The sequence below is a fragment of the Mesitornis unicolor genome, unplaced genomic scaffold, assembly GCF_000695765.1.
Source record: "Mesitornis unicolor isolate BGI_N332 unplaced genomic scaffold, ASM69576v1 scaffold2229, whole genome shotgun sequence".
NCBI classification, from domain to species: Eukaryota; Metazoa; Chordata; class Aves; order Mesitornithiformes; family Mesitornithidae; genus Mesitornis; species Mesitornis unicolor.
Genome location: NW_010209029.1, coordinates 1 through 23677, shown reverse-complemented (window position 1 = coordinate 23677; position 23677 = coordinate 1). Strand labels below are relative to the sequence as shown.

Here is a 23677-nt window from a genome sequence, read left to right as displayed (position 1 = left end):
AGCAGGAACCTTGTCTCCAACTGCAAGGAAACGAACAAGACAAAGTTGCAAGATTTCTAACCAAGTGTACTATCACCTCTATCAGCCAGGAAACCCATTTTCCAGTAACTGTTAAGCTGTTAGTAATGTCAGTCATCTGATTACTGCTCTTGTGGTTTGCAACACTCCAATTTTTAAAGTATCTAATACACTTCGCCAATTTAGATTTGCCTTCAACACCCCTACCTAACCTCAAAGAAAGAGGCTGTAAATCCCAGGATTGTTTTTCTAGTCACAGATACCACTGGACAGCAAAGGGAAAACCTTCAAGAGAAAGCTATCAATTTCAGAACGTTTATAAACAACTGAAGCCATAGCGACGGCGAATCAAGTTTCCTTTTGAGAACAACTGTCCTGAGAAGTCTTCTGGTGGTTTTCTTTATGCCCAAAGTCAGTCTTGTGCTCTTCAACGGTCAGGATGTTATCCACGTTTATTTATTTAGAAACTACAAGAAGCTGTACTTTCCCTCTCTTTGGCACCAATGATGAGGATAACATGCTTTAGCAAATCTGCTCTTTTAACTTTACACGTTGAATACTGCCAGACGTTTCAGAGCTGGAAGGGAACTTCAGATCATACGCTAGCTTTGTTTTTCAGTAACGCTACTCTGTTGAATATACCATGGTCCATATCCCAGTTTAAACTTTTCCAAGACTCTCTGCTATGTTTATTTGGTTGTATACATTTCTACTTTGCAGACAACAACAGTGGAAGAAAAAACCACCAACAACAAAAACCCCACAAACAAAACCCCCTCCAACAGGAAGTGTTTGAGAGACGAAGGCAGCAAAGGCTACGAGAATTAACAGCACACTCCCAGGTATTACTCTCCTGGTATTACTGGCCCAGTAATAGCATCAATCACCAGAGCTGTGGCCAGTTCAGCTCCAGCAGCTCCATCACCCCAGAATTCATTCCCTCACTTCCCTATTTTCTCTTACCTAGTTTTTCCTAGTTCTTAAGAAAAAGAACTAAAGCTCCACCATTCTGTGACTACTGCAAATCAATGGCTGCATGCAAAATAACTTGCTAGAGCACATTAATGAGAGGCACGTTTCTGGCTCATATGTGGGTGTTCTACATTCTGCATGCCAATATTGCCAATTAATGCATATAATCAAACAGTCCTAACGTAATTTAGCACTGCTAATATTTGTCAGCTTTCTTTTTATTATAAACTAATGCAAAGAAACAAAGAAGGGAGAATCACCAGCTACAAAGAGCTCATCTTCTCAGTAGATGGACTCCGTGTCCCTGCAGTAAAATTAAAACAAGATGCAATTCCTGCAGGAGCTGCTTATGCAACTGGCAGCAATAATGCACATTAACAAATAACACGATGAAACCCTCCACAGTGGTGTCACAGCCTCAGAACACCACCACTCACAAGACGACTAGGGACCGAAATGCTGGAGAGGACAATTAAGCGCTACTTCAGATGTTAAGTAAACTTGTACCACAAAGAAACCCCAACCATTAAAATCAGCAAAAGATTGCGTAGTTTTGCTTGTAGACTTTGACATGTGTTTTTATAAGCATACATATTTGAAGGGATCCAATAGCCACGAGTTCCCTTTTTGTATCATTATAGCATGTGAAAACTAATTTAAGCCACAATGCCCTTGAGCAGCAATTGAAAATAGCATTGGACAAATGGTGACCTAGGCCAAAAATGGCCAAACTATTCCATGTGCTGTCCCGATCCGGCGAGGAGGTTTATACAGACATATATACACACACATATATAAAAATATATAAATATATATATATAGTGGCAGCTGGTTTCCAGCTATCACCGAACAACAGGCTCATTCCTCAGCACAGTGTGGTGAAATGCCTGTCAATCCACAGAAACATTTTCAAAGTGCTTAAAGCAGCTGGAAAACTGCAGTAAACTCCAATACTCTACCAGAGTTTGACAACACTGCTAAAGGCTGAACGCTCCACAACACAAAAAAGAAGCTGTTAAAATATCATCTTAAAACACTCAAGCAACTGGACAGAACATATGGCAAAGCATCCAAGCCACTGTCCAACCTCCTGTGTCTGAACTGCTCCACAAAAACTCAAACACAAGATCCTCAAGATCTAAAGAGATCCCTGCTCCAACGCACCACTGATACTTGAGCATCAGCATTTCCATGAAAACTGCTACCACCATCACCAATTGCTGAGCCGCCAGAACTGAACTGTTAAATTCATGATGGTACTGCAGCTTTCTGAGGTCATCTCAACAATTTAAGATAAGGCCCGTTATTCACTCACCATCCCCCTTTGAGAAGGCTGCAGTGAAATATTCAAGGCATTTCCAATAGGCAGGAAAGCTGCACATCGGGGTCAATTACAGAGCTATTTTAAGCAGCTCTTAGTAAAATAACAGCTATGAAACCAAGTCATATATAGCCTTGAATATACTTTCATGAGCATAACTGAAACTGAACATAGATAGGAAATAATTTCATGATAGATAGGAACCCACAGGAAATTCTTAGTGAGCAGCCTAGTGTAGATCTCATCTACAAGTAGGAGGCTTTTTCAATATACTTTAGCATAGGAAAGAAATTGGTTTTTTTGGGGGGAGCTATTTAAATTCAATTACATTTCTGTCCACAGAACCAGTAAAAGTATTGCCCAAGGCTTGAAAAACAACAGCCCTTCCTGCTATCAGACTGACTGCTTCTTAGGAGAGCGAGAGTAGGGTTTGGTTCAAATCATTACTCCCTTTATTCACAGAATCCTTTTATGTTTGCCCAGAATACTATTTTAGAGTTTTAATACTGAGCTTCAGCACACAATAAAGCAATCTATTTAAAAACAACCTGCTCCCTGTGAAGGGGGGGAGGGGAGTAAATTCTGTTTAACTGCATGAGCCTATACCAAAGCAGACAACTTACAATTTCCACTGCCAGAAACTGGACGGGTATTTAATTGTGGTATGATTTTAAAGCTTACGTCAATTCTTTTAAACAAGCCATGTTCCTTCACTGAAACCACTGACAATTTAACATCTGAAAATGCTGTGTTCTTCAGCCACCCATTTATCTAACCAGCGATGCTGTCTTGCCAAGGCTCTTACTGACTGCTCCTAACACTGCACCCTTTCTTCTCAAGTTCTAAACTCCCCACATCATATCTCCCCCTCCCAGTCCCAGGCAATAGTACGGGTCAGTGTCCACCCCATATGTACAGTCACTCATGTATGTGTTTGATTTTCAGTACAGAACAACCTTACTCATCAACACAGCACATCAGTACCAATGTGTTCACAGAAGTGACTGCAGTTCTCCATGAAGGGGCTTCCTCACAAATACAAGTCTCTGAAGAGCAATCCAGCACACACTGCCCCAGCCCATTGGCAAAGTGGCCTTAAAAGAGTTGATTCAAGTCTCTAAATCAACATCAAATAGAGACTGTATTAAGCAACATTAGTCCCAATTTAATACTTGGTGGTGACCAAGCCCTGGACTGAAACGATCGACTCAATATCCAGGTACTTCATTTGAGCACTGATATCCCATCCCTTCTATTTTACCAGCAATAATACCAAATGTTTAGCTTCAGAACTGTCAGAACATGATTTGAGACAAACGATCGACTCAATATCCAGGTACTTCATTTGAGCACTGATATCCCATCCCTTCTATTTTACCAGCAATTAATACCAAACGTTTAGCTTCAGAACTGTCAGAACGTGGTTTGAGACACTGGGAGGCCTCTGCAGCCAGAGCGCACCATTAATGTGTTGCAGGTTAGCTCAGCCCATGGTGTGAGCAGCCCAAAGTGATGGGGCAGCACGTGTTTTACAAACAATACAGCAGGAGGGAAAAGAAACCATTAAAGCTGTGCAGATTTAAGTCCCTGGTATATTTACAGCTACACCTGGGTGTCATCTGTACCAACAAAGAACTTCAGACTGCAACAGGACTGTACTCATCTTCCGAGTGTCAAATGATGTTCTAGATCTTCTCATCAACTTCTGTTGGTGGTGGTAGGCTTCAGAAGCAGTATTCGCTTTATCTCTAAAATCCACTATGATGCACAAGAGTCCTCAAATCGAAATTACTATGCACAATGTGTACTTTAAACAGCAATACCAGCTCTGTTAACTGCTGCTGATCCCTCCCACTACTGAAGACTGCCTAACAGGAGGTTTACAGACAGGTATGGCATAAAGTGAAAAGCTCTGCTTGCTTTTTTATGTTAATACAAGTGTTACAAAAATAATCTGTGTTTGCAAAAAGCCCATTAAGTGATCACAGTAAATGAAGGTAATTTTTCCTGTAGAAGTCAGAGTGGTTCTTCATATAAAACACATACCTAACACTTCCTTATTTATCATTAACCAGAGCTAGTGCTGACCTACATCTGCTATCAGCAGCCTGGGGCAGGAACTGGACTTCTGCAGTGAAGACTATCAGCTCAGGTCTAAACTGTTCTGCCACTGCTGTTTGAGTTTGTAACATTTCTTTATTTTTTAGACAAGTCCTGAGGATCTGGGATACCATTTCAACACAGCATTGAACAATTCAGGAACACAAACAACAGTTCCTGGAAGTGAGCAGGAACATCCCCAAAACAACTTCCATAAGACACCACATGGAGTGGACAAAACCAACAACAACAAAGTATAAAACTGTGTAATTTCCCCCCTGTTTAAGTGTCTTAATAGATTAAGATAATAATAGATTAATATATAAGTGGACCCATTCCATGTATTTGGATTTTTAAGACACTATGGTCTTTCTCCTGCTTTATTAGGATGCACTGATTTCATCAGGCTAGGGTAGAAACACTATAAAATTCAGCAGATATAACTTACCACACTGCTATTGAAACATCTGATTCAAAACACACTATGCACGGGGTTTTACTATAAAAAGGGAAAAGGAGTATTAAATCTTTTGCCAAAAACCTTTAAGTGTTAGCAACTATTTTCTTTCACTGTTTCAACATTACATATTGTTATGGGTACAGTTATTTAAACCACTTTTTCTAGTGTGATCTTTATCCTCTTAAAGAGTCAGTTATTTCAAAGTCTCCTCTCTTGCCCAAACCCAAGTCTGTCATCCTCATAAATCAGAGGACACACCATTGTGTGAATATTTACTCATAAACTCAGGCAACTGAAACTTCTTACAGGATGTATGGGCATGACCGAAAGGTTTAAGAACTGAAGTGGGGAGGCTTAAAATAACACACACGGGATGCTATGTACTTTGATCAACCAGAACCAAGTATGGATTCTGCTGGGGACAGCAAGAGTTAAAACTTACACCTGAGCAGAATGGTCTGCTGCCACGTCCAAGTATAACTGCTGTAGCACAACTGGTTTTATATTTACAAGTACAGCTGTTGGAGCACAACTGGGTTTGTATTTCCAAGTATGGCTGTTGGAGCACAATTGATTTTACATTAAACTTTCTTACCACGAGCTCAGCTTCACTTCTCTTCCCCCCTTGCACGCATACAACCCAGTCTTCCTATTGTGTGTGATTTCCTTAGACCATCAGAAACTTAATTCTTCTTCCGTAGTGACAGCTTTGAAGTATTTAACACTTCCTGAAGAGTGTATAATAAAATGCTACCAAAAATCAGAAGCTCTACAAAACAGGAAGATTATTAAGTCCATCTACACTTTCATACGGCCAAGAGTGTCAAATTGTCAAAATTAGAAAAGTGACTATGAAATATATTTAAAGTCCGAGTTCCAGTAAGATGGATTGATTTTCCAGCAAGGCAAAGATGATAACAGCACTGCTCCATTCACTTTTAACCATACTGCTAAAATAGCATTTTCTTTTACTGCCAAGATGACAGAACACATTTGAATACCTCCATTCTTTGCATTTAGGATGCATGCTACAGATTAGACAATGCCCACGAAATCGGCTTCTCTATCGTATGCAGGGACAGACTGAACATATCCACAGAGCTCACTGTGCAGTGCATGCAGGAGTGTGAATATCCTAACCTGAGGACTGCTAGAGGTAGAAAATAAAAACAATTCAGACAAAACACTTGCACTTACCAATGGGAACAAAAAAAATAAAGAAAAAGTGTAGCTTTTTGGGAGCAAAATATTTTAAGGTTGGAGCTGAGGGATTTATTGAAGAAAAATTGATACACTGTATTAATCAGTACCTAAGACTTAAATTATTCCTACTCTATTTCTTCTTGTTCTGCAAAAACGTACTTCTACCTGTCTTCTCTCTGCAGAGGGCACCAGAACATTAAACAAAGTGTGCCAATGGACAGGTAGCCTGTCTGCAAGTATGCATTTATTTCTAATCTGAATTATCTACCTTTAGCTTTTAATAAGCTGATCTATTTCTATCAGTCTCCTAGATTGAAAACTCTTGTGGTCAGCCTACAAAAATAACTAATAACAGGAAGAACAAGGTGGTAAACCAAGCTTCAACTTCTGCCGGATTGGGTAGAGATCACCATCATCTTCACACCAAAGCTGAAGTCCTACTTCAAAGTTCACACCAGAACAACCAGTAAGGATTCTGGAAGTGCAGCATCACTCCCAGTGCAGCTTTCTTTAGCCTTCAAAAATAATGTTTACTTTGCCAGGGCGATATGGTATTAGCAGAACATTATCTTGATGGTCAAGCGTTTTGTTCAGTACTATTTGTGCAGCATTGGTTCTAATCAGAGTATAGAACATCAGGCATGTTCTGCATTCAAACAGTTAAAGCAGAATTGGCTTCACTATTTTATTAAAGTTGGGCAGCTCTGGAGGAAAACGCTACAAGAACTGGAAAAAAAGGGAGGTGTGTTTGGTAAGTTTTCACCTGCGGGTTGGAAGTGACACCAGTTTAGGCTGTGCCCTGACTGAACCTCACATAACCCCAGATTCAGTGGAGCATGGAGTGGAGTTTGGACTGTGTCCGGTTATCCCAAAACCGCCCCTGAGGTGTTAAAGAGTTTGGCAGACAAAACGCTCACTGGAGCCTTCAGATCGCTGCACTACAAGTACATGTATTTATTAACCACTGATCCTACTTGGATATTTTTTCCTGTGTCAAAATAGGTTCTTTATGAAAAGAGCAAAATACCTTTAAAATAACCTTTAAAAACTAAACCTGACAACTTGTCCTAGGTAAGAAAAAAATAGTTGCAGTCAACTTTTTTCCCTATCCAGAGATGCTCTCAGCAGGATGCTTTTAGGACAGTAGGGCAACATTCTGGACTTCAGTCTTACTCCATCATTCTTTTCAATATATTTTTTCCAACCTCAATACTTCTCCAAGAAAAGTAAAGCTGCATCTCAAGCCCTGAGTCTGAAAATCAATTCGAGTTACCAAAAAAGTAACAGAAGCACAAGGACCCAGAGGTTTTTGCTAAGATCTGCAACATCAATGTTTGTTGCCTATACGATCAGGGACAACCTGCAATTCTTCATAATCCCACTGGAGTTTGGTGTAATTCACCATAAAAACCTTCCTTCCCAACCTTCTTCACCTCAAAATTTATCTTTCCTTAATTATAAGGCATCTATTTGTGCTTTAGGAAGAGTCTTAAAGTGCTCTGCAGTCAGAATTAAAAGCCTCAGAAAGGAGCTCTTGCATATTTTATCATAGGTATAAGCTTAAAACAAAGTCTTCTGCAATACACACTAATGTAGTAAGCAACAGCTCTGGGAGCTCTGTGTGTGTTTTTAAGCTGTTGAGCACTCACAGATACAGTAATGGATGACAAGAACCATTGTTCAGCACTTGAGGGAAAAGATGAACTACTGTGACTCCAGTTTTGCCACTTGCAGATTACAACTAATGAACGTTCATTTATTACATTACAAGAGTCAGATATGCTGTACCTAAAATAGAACATTTTAGACAGGAGAATACAACCGAAGTGAACAAAGTTCAGTTCTGTTCCTAAATGTGCTGCTTTGACAATAAATTATTTGCTACCAGTTTATCCCAGTTTGTCATACTGGACTTCATACAAAGCTTCTAACCACTAAAGCTATGCTGGTTTAAGTTACTCTTTAAAACGTTACTTTAACCAAGGCAAAGAAAAAACCTAAAACAAAGGACAACTTTGACAGATTAAGAGACCCACTGGTTCCAAGTTTAGAGTGCATCCTCCAATAAACTTAAGCTTTCATGGCAGCACAATAATCCATTTTAAGACAGGCAAACTGGAAAGCTATTTGAGGACAGCATCTGGATTTGTTTCAGTTCATCAATTCTAAGAAACAAACAGTGTAGCTTAGTAACCCATACACACTACAGTCTGAGAACTGTGCCCACCAGAGGTCCGCAAGCAGGTTTAAGGCTCAGTTCCCAAATCTGTTACCCCAACTCCATCCCAAAGAGCTAATGTTGATTGTGTGGTATCTTTTCCACCACCTCTGCTCAAGTGGACATGGAAGAAAGTGAAGAAATTCCTGTCTGCACAGACTCCGAGCAAACACGGACTTCAGTGGCTGCTAGTGCACCTGCAACATTTTTTGCATAGCATTTCTGTTGCATTTGTTAGTTCTCAGGCACAAGGACCAGAAATTGCTCGTGAGGTGTTCTGCAGTATTTGTATGGCCAAGACACACCAGACAGCAGGTTACCCACCACCCGCAGGATGATCTAATTCAGGTTGCTCCATGTTTACTGCAAAGTGACAATGCAAACCTGTAGTTTCCCCGTTACTTCAAGTCAAACGAATGGGCATCCCTTTCTTCTGTTGACAGATAAAGTAAAGAAAATATCTCACAGGAGCTTTATTTTTAGGCAGCCACAACACAGAGCAAATAGGCTATATAATGAACACAGCCAAACTCAAATAGCTTAAGGAGCCACAATAAAAAGTAACAGCATAAACCATCACTGCACTGTCTTTGGGTTATGCTAAGCTGATCAGGTTCTCCAATGGGTTCAAAACTACTGAAAATACCAGTTATTTTGGAAATTATTCAATGCTACTTATTCTTGGGGAACTCTTGCAAAGTAACCTCTTTGTCAGACACATATACAGCTACTGCAAATTAAGAGAGCTGTTACAGCATTAAATACAGCTATTTTGCAATGAAAGGCCTGTAGAAAGTTGTTCACCATTAGATATCAGCATAGCATAGGGGAGAATCGTATCACCTGGTTATTTATGCCACTCGGCTGAAAACTCTTTGCCTGGACACACAAATGTCACTGGCACTCTGCCTGGAACTGCATACCCAGATATGTGTCCCAGCGTGAAGGGCTCTGGCACTTCCCTACATGGCCATCTTTTTGCAAACACCGTGGCAAAGGCCATCGCAGGACTCTCACACCCGAGGCACAGGCATGCTCACAGTCTCTCGCACCTCCAGGCCCTGACACCAACGCCGGCACACAGTTACTGCTCTTCTCTACTTGCTTCATCACTTCTCCGAGTTTGATTATGATTGAAATTTCACCATTGTCTATCTACATGTTAGAATTTATTGTTTGAGTATTAGAGCATGTAATAAACTGCAGCACTTCTGTATTAAACATCCACACGACTTAGCTACCTTCACGCGAAGCTGCAGTTGATTCTATTTGCCAATATAAGAAAAATATGGTGAGTGCTTAAGACTACCTTAAGAATGCTTGACCCACCAGCTTAAGTGAGTATTTAACCAGCATGAGCTTCTTCAGTCAGTCCACAAGCTGGGCCACCTATGTTAAGGAACAGTCAGAAAAGCTGGAAAATTTCTGTTTCTCTACACGAGCAAACTAGTTTTTCACTTTGTCCCTTTTTTAAAAAAAATACCTCAGTTCTACACACGTTGGATGGTAAAACACTGTTCTACAAGCAGATTTTCAAGTGAGGCAATAGTAACACTATAAAAAAATAGGTTATTGTGTTTGTTAAAGACAGCCCAGTGTTCTAGATATGCCAGTCTATTTCCAATTCATTCCTTTCTTCAGACACAGCCTTCTGAAGAGATGTCTCAAGGCACAAGTAATTGGCTTTATTGACACTGACAATATACAGCAAGGTAAGTAAAGGCCCACACATCCCCCAGGTGTTTCACATAGAACTTCAGCTTTGGCTTTTTCTGTAAGATGAAAATGCAGTATCCATCTCTTCTAAAATAGCAAAAAATCAAGCAGAAAATCTTCTGTGCTCTAGACACCTGGCAGACCAGCAAAATCCAGCATTTTTCCTTCGTGAGACAGCCCAAACCAGTACAAAATACATAGTCATCAACTTGCAATTCTACCAATACTGCTTTAAAGTACTGAAAAACACAACTCCGATGTATTCCCATAATATAAACTGCTTCCAAAACTACCATTCTATTGGTGACATTTAAAAACAGGACAGATTTGGATATCTACCACAGAATCTGTAATTGATACAGTTCTGGGTGTCTCAAAAGGATGCAGAAAACCTCAGCTGCTCCAACAAAATCTCACTGCAGAACTCACAGATTAGGCTGTACAGCACAGTAACAGTGAGTCAAAGCAGCAGAGTAGTGACAAGGTATCGTAATTCCCCCTTTATTTCAGCTATCACCACTTCGTACTGGTACTTATTCTGTGCCAACAGATGCTAAGAGCAAACCAGCATCAGTCTCCATGAGAACCCAGCCAGGGCTGCTGTGGCTCAATCTTTCTGTGCACAGAACAGAGATGGGCCAGGGCTCAGCAAACAGCGAAGTGTCTCAAGGAATGAAAGCCAGGCAGGCGGCCCTCACCAATTGCATTTGGAGTGCATGCTAATTAAAATAGGATAGTCAAGTTAAGGGTATATATTTATCTCCTCTTGAGACAGCTACCACCTCTAAAAAGCAAAGTGACACTAGTAGAAAGAGAAAGTTTGATGTACAGCCTGAATTGTTCCCAGAGGAACAGTCACTCAGTTAACAGCTGATAATGACCTACAAAATATGAGTATGAAATTACTCCTGACACTGAACAAGAATCACCTACTTTTATCTGGGAAAGAATGAGAAACACTGCAGTCACTGACAAGTCTGCTTTAGAGACGATATTGGCGTGGCATTATCACCAAAACGAAAGAGTTTTACAAGTATACAATACTTAATTTTAGTACTCCTTTCAAATAAAGATAAACTTTAAGGGCAAACCAAAGTTATTAGAAAGCTTGACACAAAAGTCCAATTTTTTAAGACAAGACAGTGTACTTCAGATGTTTACACTGGAGAAACAAGAAGCTCTACTTTGTGTAGTTCTTTCTATATTCAGTCTCCCATACAGCAACAGGCAAAAAAAAAAGCAATAAAAAATATGAAAAAGAAAACAATGACATCACATTCCCATCATATCACTGAGAGGGCAGAGGAAGACCTTTGTAAAGAGAAGTTGAAAGGCACCACTACCACAAGTGCAACAGTCAGAAAAGAATCCTCAGATGAAATGAGCTTTCCTCAGATAAACAGAGTGTGACTAAAAAAGTAATCCCGGCATCCCAGAACCTAAGGAAACCGAACACATTTAAAAGCAAAGAAAAGAGTATTTTGTGGTAGAAAACGGACGAGTTATAACACACTCCAAAACCAGACTTCAGAAAATAGAAATTTAGAGTTGTGACAAGTGTTAAAACCTGTGCTCCAATTAAGATGCTTTGCTTTTAGACCTACCAATTAAACTAAGAGGCAATTTGAAAAATAATCCCCTCAGTGTGAACGCACATTTAAAGCAATTACAGGTGAACAGAAGCAAGATTGTTCTTAAGCAACGCATATACTTAGGTGCCTCCAAAAACTTCCCCCAGGGCCTCAGATCATTAGGAAAAGGCCCCCACAACAATTTTACAACAATATGCTAATACGTGTATGTACTACATAAACCAGAGCCTTACCTGCCACTTCCACAATGTCACCTGGGACAATGTCTCTTGCTTTAATCCTCTGCACACTTTTTCGGTCTTGTCGATATACTTTGCCCATTTCTGGTTCATATTCTTTAAGAGCTTCAATAGCATTTTCAGCGTTTCTTTCCTAAAAGACAGCAAAAATACACAATTTTAAAAGCCTTCAAGGAACAGCACGTACGTCAGACCTGATTTTTCAAATGCATTCTCATATGAGTCCTACTGACTCAGCTCAACTCCATTTATTCATACAGAAAACTGTATGACCCCTCCCGTCATGAGGTTGCTGACTGGAAATCATTACAACATAATTCAGATATTAGTGGGTGTTTAGAACCCAGAAGTTGTTTATTCAAACTCCACAGCATTTCCCATCAAGTATATCCATTGTGTCCTGTTACAGGAAGGCCACACAAAGAGTTCTATGTAATATATGGATGCTTTTTGACTTTAAAAAAAAAAGCGCTAAGCTGAATTAAGACTCGTGGCTATAGTCTTGAATCAGCTGTGCTTTACCAGCCAGAGCAGTTTAGACTCAGACTGCACAACTGAATTTCACTTACTGAAACTAAGGGTTAAGACAAAGCTCTAACAGCGTACTATCGACTTTGTTACAGCAAATCAAGTCACACTAAAGTGAATTAAAGCATACAGAATATAAACTTCCCCAGAGTCCCTATCAGCTTACAAACTTAGATGAATCCCCACACATGAAAGCCTTTTTATTTCCACTAGCACAATAGCTTTCCTATCTCAAGTGCAGTTCTCTCAGCTACGCACTACCAGAGATGGGTATCAACATCATGATGCCACCTAGATAAAGGAAACCGACAGCTTAACGGTGCTCCTTTCCTTCTCCAGCTCTTGGAGAAAACTTATTTTCCATTTTCTAGCCTATAGACAAGCACAAATGTCATATAGTCCTGATGATTATAGATAATGGTAAGGGTGCACATAGTTTTTAGAACATCTGTGCCTTAAAGATATACCAGCCTTTCCAGATAATAACTTCCTCCTGCATGTGTCAAAGCAGAAATCCAATCTTCAGAAATTCAAAGGCTGAGGTACCAGGTACTTCCACGTAACTACACAGCTCAAAACCAGCACTACCAAAGCTACCTTGAAGGACAAACGTTTACATGGCACAGCTCAGTGCCGCGCAGTGCAGAGACAGCAGCGCAAGCCCATAAAGTTATAATTAATACCAGCCTTGTACTCCATCAGGTAAATTAATTCTGCTCCTCAACACAATAATGCTAATATTGCTTTTCTGTGGCTAACCAAGAGTTAACACTGGACAAAACCTTAAAGGTACAAAAGTCCCACAAATGAAAGGTTAAATGGAACTTTTCCTTCAAAAAAAGAGAATTAAGAAAGAAACACGATTCAGCTAGGGCAGCCAGCTCGGTGTGTCAAACTGTATCTTTTTGTTCCAGTTTGCTAAGTTATGGTGGTCAGACTATCTCACCAACCACTAAAGTACTGGCAGGTGGCACTTTGGGAAAAAGGCACATGAGAGGAAAGGTTGGGGAGGGCAGAGCTAAAGCAATGACTCAGTTGCTCACGTCTAGTACCTGCAGGAACACATACATTCATGGGTGGAGGCCATGTACTGTGACTTATTTTCCATGCCCATTAAAACAAGGGAATGAGTCATTTAATCCGTACAGCAATTCTGTTTCACAATTAAGTGCACTGCATGTAGATATATATGTATTTGTATATATATGTATATATATAATAGATATATAAGGATATATGTAATACTTCTGAAGCTTTCATTTCACCTTGAAGTCAACAGTTTCTGTCCAGAGGTTTTATGGTATGTTGACTCTCATGAAGGTAAGGCTAGCAACACATTGCTTGCATCGTATGAAACACCTGACACTACACTGTAGAGTCCTTCCTCTTAAACAAAAAAAGCCCAAAACATTTGTGATTCGACATTGTAAAAGTATCTGCATACCTGCCACACTCCAACAATTGCATTGGCTACTAAGATAAGCAAGATTACAAAAGGCTCCACAAATGCTGTGATTGTTTCTTCGCCTTCTTCAAACCAGGCCAGGACCTGCACGAGAAACACAAAGATTTAAATTACTGACCTACACAGACACCTTGCAAACTTAAAACTCAGTCAACTTCAGCTTGAGGTTCAACTGCTTAGACTGGAGATGTTTTTGAAACCCCTCCATATTCCAAGGTGCAGTTTTGTTGGCAATACGCAGTGGAAAAGGAGAAAAGGAATCTTTACTAAAATAGTACTAAGCTCACTTTCAAGGCTGCTCTTCTTTCAAAGTTGCAAGCTGTTTATTTGGTAAACACAGTGCTACTTTTGCTTCACAAATGAGAGCAGAAGTTGTGACAACTGCTACAGCAGTGAAAAGTTTCAAAAACCATTTCATTACTGTCTAAAACAAGATGCAGATCAATTAGTTTGACTATTCAGAATACTAAAGCGTTGCCAGAATCTGCATTTTAACCAAGTTAATTGTTCTCTACCAATAACTTAGACACAAATGAAAACAGCTTTACAAGTTTTCAGTGAGTAGATCTGAAAAATAAACATCTGCGTATTTAAATGCAAGTAGCATCTTACTGAAGCACCTAAGTAAAACATTTATATCTGAAGTTGAATTCTGAGCTGGGTAGCCAATAAAACTCATATTAAAATTGTACTTTAAAAAGTAAATGAACTTGAGGGTTTGCACAGAAGACTCCACATAGGTTTTATTTTAATTCATGTTCATTACACTGCAGTTTTAGGCTTCTGCCATTCACTTGACTTGAATGGGTACATGCCAAAGCCTCTGTGTTCTGTAGTTATGAAGAAATTCAAGCTAACGTGGCCAGAGAGGAAGAGCTTTTTCGTCAACATGTTGAGCAACAGGAAGCCTGGAAAGTGACAGTAAATAGGAACAACGTGTTGAGATAATTAGGGCTGGTAGTCAGGCAACAGCACTCTGAATCACTGCAAGACTGCAGCGAGCAAACCGTTACAGAAGCAAGCGCCGTAATTCACCAACACGCTGCTCAGAGCCATTGCTCAGTTGTGAAACGCTCCGGGATGGTAAGAGGAAGGAGCAGCAGCATGAAAGGCTCAAGCAGAAAGAGCCTGTCAGGCAAATTCAATGCAACAACAAATTTTATTACAAACGGATAAACTTCTCACATCCAGGTTATGATTAATAAGACTGAAACATTCCAACTGACAACACACTTTGAAGGTCTGTGCAATACCTCTGGAGAAGAAATTTAGTCAGGATCTCTTACACTCGGTGTTCCTTCCCTCCTGCCACACCACTGATCTTCAATCCCCAGTGTGATCCCCTACAAAAGCCACACAGTCGACCTTGTTGCCTTCACCCTACACATCACCCCCACTATCATGGACAGCTGAGACTCCTCACCAGCACCGCTGCCTCCAGTGGAGCCACAGAAATGCCTAATGATGCATTTCCAGTTTTTTAGCGCAGGCAAGGTCACACACTGCCATCAGAAAAGCTGCTTTGTATCTGTTTCTTCACTCCCTTTTATTGAATTCTGTACAGCCCATTTTGCTTCCAATAAAGCAAGTAAATTCAATCATTTTGTCATGTTCTTAGCAGAGCAGGTATCTACAAGATTAACTGAAATAAAACATCTGCTCTAGACGATGCTAAACCATGATCTTTCCACATGAAAGACCACATGTTGTAAGAGAACACTGAGAAAGCCTGCAACCTTTAAGGTAAAGAAAAGTAGCTGCAAGGACAGCAAGATTCAAGTATATCAAGGAGAACCAAAATTAAGTTTACAAGAGATTTTTATTTCAATAAGACTTTATTTACAAAGAGCAGATGAACTCAGATTAGAGATCCTGACGGTACAGATCTGATGTTTTAGGTCGTCACTGTTGGTTTTTTTGAGCAAAATCATCTATCTGACCGAATTAAAATGAAGTATCTAGTTAATCCTGGAAGCCAGCAGCACACATTTCTCTCCAAAAGGTTTCTGCAAAATTAGAAAGAGCAGACCAGATCTAATAGTTCTAGAACATTTTAGTAGATACAGACATGTAAATAACAGAACAGATGCGAGTTCTTGGTTTCGTTATAGCAGACTACACCTATATTAACACTCCATTAACACTCCACTATATTAACACTCCATTTAGGACACTAGTGATACACAACACACAGCTGTAACAGATCAGGTTTATTGTTTGATAGGAGCCTGAAGTAAAAACAGTAATAGAGTAAAATCCAAAGAGAAAGCAGAACAAGGAATACAAGTATTTAATTGGCATTTCTAGCAACAACAGATTATATGCTGAAGCCTGGTAGAGCCTTGACAGTTCTTGTCCAAGGTATTGAGTCCTTCAGACACAAAAAGTTTTCCCTAGTGTACTTTTAAGACCCAAGAGAGGTTTAAAATGAGAGATCTTTTATTTGACTGCTACTCAAAAGGGCCTCACCATATTTCAGCCCTAATCACTTTAAGACTCACATGTAGAACAGCTTAATTTCCAGGTCATTGATCCCCAATGTACTGTTCAGGCAGTATGGTCAGTAAGTAAAGTTACTATGTATTTAAGAAGCTTAAAAGAGTACAGGGGGAAAAGAAATAAAGGAGTAAGATAATGGCTCAAGAGAAATGCAAGTCTGAAAATATAAAAGAAATTAAAAGCAAGACATTAAAGTCCTGTATCAACAGCCAATGTAAGCAGCTTAAAGGACAACTTCCATTCAGCATATTTGCTTTAGGGCTGCTACAGCTATGGCTTGCAGAAGCCTATTTTAATCAAAGCCTAATGGGGTGGACCTACAGGACATTAAGCAACAAAAAAAATACACAGTGGGAGGCAAATGGTACTCGGTATTCATGGTTATTTGTAAAAAGGTGGGAGAGGTACAATGCAGAAGTCAGCCAGCAACAAAGCACTACTGATGAAAACAGCTGGAACAGAAGTGTCCTTACAGCCTTGTGCGTGTTTGCAAGTATCTCTGTCCTGTCAGGTAAGTTATGGAGGCAACTTGTCTCAGATCACCATTTACTTAAGGAACAAAAACAGGATTAAAGAATGAAAGTTTCAAGACAGAATTCTGTTACCCAGCACGCTGTACCCACTTACCACTAACAGGAAAAGCAAATAGTTTGTTGTCAGCAGCCTACCAAGGTTTTATTGTTTGTTTTCCCTTTTGACAATGGAAACTTAGAAGCAAGCTGGGAGAGTGCTAAGAAATATTAATCGCTTAGCTAAAATAAAAGTTTTAAATAGAATTAATCATCTAGAGTTAATCATTTAACATTAGGATGCAAGTGACTTAGTATGCTGTTTGCCTTCACTTGCTTAGCATGAGCAGCTACATTTGCTGAAGAGAACTTTCACTTTGGTAGGTTTATGACTCAGAGCTCATTTTCTTCTTAGTAGCTGGTCCAGAGCTGCATTTTGGATTTAGTATGAGAAAGACGTTGATAACACCAATGGTTTTGCTAAGCAGCGTTATTCCTAAATCTGCGACTTTTCCAGTTAAGGCTGAGGAGCAGGTGCGTGAGAAGAACAAAGGGAGACAGAGAGGCTACAGCCAAGAAAAAGCAGTCCCGGACTAATCAAAGCAGGTCATGTAAAAGTACAGACTGCTTTCAGGACAGCTTTCTTCTCACAGGATACTGTGAATTAAGATTTAGTACATTTTGGTCAGAGTGATAACTACTGCTCAGAAACCCCTTTTTTAGTGATTTTACTTTTGAATGCAAAATAGCTTAATTATTTTAGCAGTCCTGACACTTGTTCCATGTCAGTTATACTGAACACCAGGAAATAAAGAAAAAACTCCTAATTTTAGTTCCATTATTCAGTAAAGATTTTTGTAATTTGCTATCTAAGGAGAAAAGGGAGCAGGGGTAAGGATCTTGACCACAAATAAGTACAAAATTAAGCCTTTTACTGGGCTGGCAGATTGTAAGCATCCATCAGATGTGCTACTCTGTATATCTGAAAATGGACACATTCCTGTGATTAGTGTAGCAATAAGGAAAAAAAAAAAAGATACACAGCACTCATGGTTTAATTTCTGCAAAGTCAAACAGAATCACAACTGCTTCTCACAGCTTTATCACCGCTACCCATCAGTTGCTATCTTGGGTGCTATTGAGTAACCCGAGTTCAGCTAAAAGCATGCCAATGGAACATGCCACAGCAATCCCTCTCTTGTGCCACATACTCACCACTACTGACCTTAACAGGTAGCTTTTGGGGTGATCTCAGGGCAAAGCCCGCAACATTTTGCCTCCAAGAAAGCTCTGTTCACCTTTTAACACAGATTAGGTTCTGCTAATGCTAATTTACAGGCTATAATAGTTGCTGGACTAAATCACAATATATTGTTTCCATCTAAACATGGATATCTGCTATTAGAAAACATTCCCAGAACATGCACTTCTAAGTCAGCTTACAAACCAAAGAAATAACTGGGGGGGAATGCTTTTAGGATGCTGTATTAATACTTCAGGTTTTGGTAGAGTTTACAGTCTATGTTGCCTCTTGGAGAAGAAAATTCACTAGAAATGTGATACATGGTTAAGCATACATCACTGTTTAAAGCATATATACTTCACCAAAGAATTAATTCTACATCAGATGTACAGGTAACGTATTTGCAATTTGTCAAATTCATTTGCACAGCAAAAAAAGCTGTTCTTGTATGTAAATACTCTAGAAGTGAGTACATGATACCCAAGTAGCAAGAGTTAAAAGCCACAGTTCATGGAAAATTAAATACTCTCTCACTTGCATCTAGAAAGTTAGGCTATGACGGCCCTTGAAGTGCTGAGATACACTCTACAGGTTTATTTCTGCATAGGCTTCACAGATTCAACACAACACCAAGACAAGGTCCAAGTCTGTATGTACATCCATTTACTCACAATCAGAAATTATTGTTTCTCTTCAAAAGCCATACTTTAAAGACAATAAAAATACTGAAAAAAAACCAACAATGCTGCTAACAGCACATCTGTAACAGCCATCTGACTTGGAACGGCGGACACGGTAACTACAGCCACCAAACAAGCAGTGTATGACCCCTGCAATCAGCCAGGGTGACAGATTCAGCTGTTGGTCTGATTTATTTCACTGGCACATACCTGACAGGGGGTGTGGGAGCAGAGGACACAAAAGGCACTTTGGACACAGAAGTTTATATTGTTTGTAAGAGGGGATGTTTCTGCACAAAAATCTAATGCAGATCCCAACGTTAGAGGTGGCTGCTTCTATGCAGTCATTACAGTAAAAATCTAATATCATTTATGAACACACCACAATCACCAGAAAAGCTTCCACAACACAAACCAGCAACCGCTGTACCTTAAGATCCCCTCTCTCATACCTGGATCTTCAGGTGTTTCCTTAACTGACCATGTACAGCTGGTAAAGAGCTCTGCTACATTTGCTGTCCCAACAGCACCTATGTCTTTCCTGAAAGCACACGTTGTGAACCTGCTGCTACTAGAACCAAGTACATTCTCCATCTGACCTTCAGAAAACCAATATTCAAAAGTAGAGTAGGCTTTCAGTGACACACACACAAAACAATTAAGTCAGTGCTATATATTCATGCCCACTTCTAACACTCAACCCTCCCATCAGTAACTCAAAGACTTGGGGGCTTTTGGGGTCATTTGTTCTTAAGCCCTTGGTAAGTCACCTTTTCCCACTCCCTGCCCGAATCAGTCTGAATGACAAAAATTCTCTTTGGGACACAGACCATGCCTAGAAGTTTACAGTTGGAAGTTACTGCAAACAGGAGCCGTTATCCAACCTTACTTCTGTTGGTACGCTATACAGTGTCCTACTTTCTGTTCAAGTGCTCCAGTTTACAGTCTATCAAACAAAAACTCATAGTAAAAACCAGCCACTGAAGTGAGAATCGGTGCTTCGCCGAGTTCCACAGCACCATTCTGTGGGATCTGACACTGCCTCAAGAAAGCCTGAAGTCTTGACTCACTAAAGAGCAGCTCTCAACAGTATTACTCAACATCCAAAGACAACGCAAATTTAACTGACTCCATTTTAAATCTGATTATCCATTTCAAGATCTCTCAGGTGCTGGAAGTTCTGCATGCCTTGCAACAGTACGCATGGAAAAACTGAATCTCTAAGGCCTGTCAGAGACAGCATGATCAACACACAAGTTAAGCTCTAGCTTTAAGTTATTCTATCAGAAGAATGACTTGGCATAATTTGTAATCTCAGCATTATGGACAATTCCAGTTTCCAATGTAATACTTTCAAGTGGTCTTATGAAACATTACTGTCCACAAGCCCTGCACAGCTACACACTATTTGAATGTTTTCAGGAACACCAGAATTTAGGTAATGTTAATTACATCCAATTCTTTGCAGACATACAGTCTTTATATCAACATACTCAACAGTTCTTTACAAAAGTCTCTAATGGGTTTTCATCAAGAAAACAACCTAAGAAAAACAGACAACAGATGATCACCTTCTGAGCTGGGAAAAGGCCAGAAAAACACAAAGAGGAGTGCTTTTAAAGTACCAAAAAATTAATATATCTAGATTTTTTTCTTGTACATTTCATTAAAAAGAGAAAATCTTTACCATTAACAAACTCATGGTGGGTACTCCTAACTCCTAAATAGGAAACAGAAAAGGCAGAGCTGTAGCCCAAGGTCATGTACCACGCCAGTTGCACAGAAGCAGAGAGTCCAGATCTATCCCACACTCCATCAGACTACAGTCTCCTCTTAATTAGATAGGAAAATTAAGCATACTGAAAAAAATAAATAGAATCCAGCTGCTAATCAAGTTTTCAAAGAGGGATTGGCAGTGTATGATATATGACCTCTGCCTGGTACCATACTTACTCAGATTCTGCAATTAAAGCTTAAAGTTTGGTGAATTTGATTTTATACGTATTTATAATAAAAACAAGTAACGTACCATGGCTAACAAATTTCTGTACTGTCATTTATCTCATGAGATGAGAGAAACACTCCTGACTTTCTAGGAACAAAAATACATGCCCTTCTCAACCTCTGGGAGGGAAAAATGGGAAAGAAGAGGGGGGAAAAAAGCTTCTGAATGACCTGTTTATTCAGTTTTCTATAGCCAGCCACATCTCCTCCCCAGGAAACAGAAGAGTGAGCAAAGCACATCTGTCTCCACGGTTGAGATCACTGCTCAGCTGGTGACAGTATATGCATACCAAATCCCAGAGCACTTTGGAAGGTGCTGGTGTGGGTACAGGTGACGCCTGTCTTGGTGCAGGATCACAGCACGGCACACGCTGCAGCAGCCACAGCAGGGCAAGCACAGCCGCTGCAGGGGACGTTCTCCTCTGCCCATCCTAATTAGCCTGCCCTCAGCTAAAGAGTCACCACCATTTCCACTCCCCCCAAGAGCTGAGGCATTTTTTTTTTAAGTAGTTAATTACCACTCCAGGGCAAAGTCTACTATAAACTTTTTTACTCCTACCTAAACAATTTAATGTTCTGCACACTTTTGTTTCTGTTGTCTAGCTCCCCAAGATACACAGCCTACGTCTTCCTCCTATGCTTAGCCTTTTCTCAGTTTTCCAGCAAACACTATACTCTTCACGCATTATGTAAAAAGACTGCCTAAACAAGCTTTTCAAAAAATTTAAGTTAAAAGTGCTCTTGTTCTTTTAATCCCGTACGCAAAGCAAGATGTCCATTTAATCACTAGACTATCCAAAGGTCAGTGACCAAATTTGGTCAGCAATGGTGCCATCACTGCCGTCATCATTCCTGTCACTGTCAAAAGCAACAACTGTCACCTTGCTATTATCAGGAAGGGAAGGCAACTGGAATATTCGCCATGTAAATTCTATTTACAGTCTGCATTGCATCCAAAAATGTCTTCCAATGATTACACATTGAGCTTGATAACGATTAACCCATGGGCAAGAAGAATGTCCAGTTAAACACTTATTTACTCGAGGTTAGTTTTCAAAGCCAACAAAAGCATTGGGAAATCCCACCTCAAATAAGCAAAGTGGGCTGAATGAGAAACACTTTTCAAAATGCCTGTCCAGTGTAGTTACATAGTTATGACTCATGCAATGAAAGATTCCCTGAAATTTTGTCTTCTAGCATACAAAAACATCTTCACAAGGCAACTAGTTAAAGAGATAGCCATTTACTTTGCACCTTATACCTCTACCTTTTGAGAAAGGGAATAACTTCAGTATGCACAGCTCCTATACACTGGAACCTATGTCATTCTGCGATACAGAAGCCTATGAATAAATAATTACCAAAATCATACTTACAAAAGATATGCAAGCTGCCAGCAACAGAATTCGAACTAGTAAGTCTTCAAATTGTTCAATCACAAGCTCGAGTAAGGTTTTTCCTGCAATATGCAACAAAGCCATTTATTTATGCACATTAAAAAAAATGATGAATTCTCATCAATAATTAGCAGAAGATTTCATGAACATGCTCACCTTCCTCAGCCGGTAACTCTGTCAGTGGAAGATTTTTCCGGGAGGCATGTCAAAGAAAAGAAATCATTGAAGAAACACATTAGAACATTGTAAGGCTAAACTGCACACTCAACTGGGTTGGATTTGACAGACGTACTGAAAGCCCCGTTAAGGTGCCTCTTGTCAATTGAGCATCTGAATAGGCCCGATAGTTTTGCGTTTTAAGACACATACAGGTTAGCCGGAATGGGCTAAGGGTTATAATTCAGCCAAGTCATCACTCCAGTCAGCTGTGGGACTCCTGCTGTTGCTGCACACAAAGGGTCAAAGGCTCAAAATGCTTTTCAAACGCTTTCTGACAAAGCTTTTCCTCCATATTCACTTTAAAAAAGCCTCAACAAACCAAACTTGGCTCAAAATATTTCAAATTCTTTCCTCCATTTTAAGAATATTTTCTTATTTCTGCTCTCCCTATTATTTCCCCACTACTAGATTTAGTAATTCAAGAGGCACAAAAGCAGAGTTAAAGCTAAAAAAAGCCCCACCGTATAATCTTCTCATAGGTTTTCATTTTTACACAACGGCATGGGAGTTCAAAAGGGACTAGGAAGGGCAGGCAATAAGGACTAAAAAAAAAGAACCCATCTCATCGGTAGAATTCTGTGCCCTGACTCAAGAAGAATGTAAAATAAGGGACAGAAAGGGACTAAAACGCAGGGGAAAATGAAGGTCAAGACGGACAAAAAAAATAATTAAAAAAAAAAAGACGAAAAAACCCCACAGCGCTTCACTTCAGAATGGAAGAAGATTTCCCACCGTTAAGGTGAAAGGAAACGGAGGTGACATCCTCCTTCCCAAAGCAGCCCTGTGAGCTCGGGGTATGAAAGAAACCCACGAGGTGGAGTTCAAGTCAGCCATCTTCTCTCCCTCGCTCCTATTCCGGGTCCTGTAAGAGATGCCGGCTTTGCAAATACACACACGTTAGGCCTCGAAACAGGGCCCCGAGAAGGATGAGAGAGAAAGAGAAAAGGGTGGACAAGGGACCAGAGGGCAGGGGGGGAGAAGACAACGAGTGCCAGCGACAGCATCCCCGCGGCAAAGGGAGGCGGGCGGCGTGGGGCCGGTCACCTACCGTTGGAGCCCCATTTCTCCTTCAGCTTCTTGACTTGCTCCAGGCTGAGCCCGGTGCTTTCGTTGACGCCGAAATAAGCCAAAACTTCCTCCACAGTCTTTGTGTGCGCGTTCTCCATGGCTGGGGCAGGGAGCAGCAAATGGTGCCTCGCCTCTTCCTCCTCCTCGGCGGGCGCGGCGGGCGCGGCGGCGAGCCCCCTCCTCAGCCCTTCTCTCTCTTCCCCACCGCCCCCGTGCTATCACCATA

The 23677-nt window shown here is 40.3% G+C and overlaps 1 protein-coding gene across 2 annotated transcripts in view; it reads right to left on the bottom strand.

Moving 5' to 3' along the window:
* The window catches only part of ATP2A2 (ATPase, Ca++ transporting, cardiac muscle, slow twitch 2), a 45320-nt gene extending 21643 nt beyond the window's left edge, over positions 1-23677 (bottom strand). For both annotated transcript variants that reach the window (XM_010192717.1, XM_010192716.1), the window contains exons 1-6: positions 23432-23677; positions 22321-22338; positions 22144-22226; positions 13812-13916; positions 11834-11972; positions 1-20 (exon numbers count right to left, since the gene is read on the bottom strand). The exon at positions 1-20 is cut by the window's left edge and continues 82 nt beyond it. In XM_010192717.1, the coding sequence (XP_010191019.1) occupies positions 1-20; positions 11834-11972; positions 13812-13916; positions 22144-22226; positions 22321-22338; positions 23432-23549 (483 nt within the window). In that variant the 5' untranslated portion in view covers positions 23550-23677. The remainder of the gene's footprint in view (positions 21-11833; positions 11973-13811; positions 13917-22143; positions 22227-22320; positions 22339-23431) is intronic.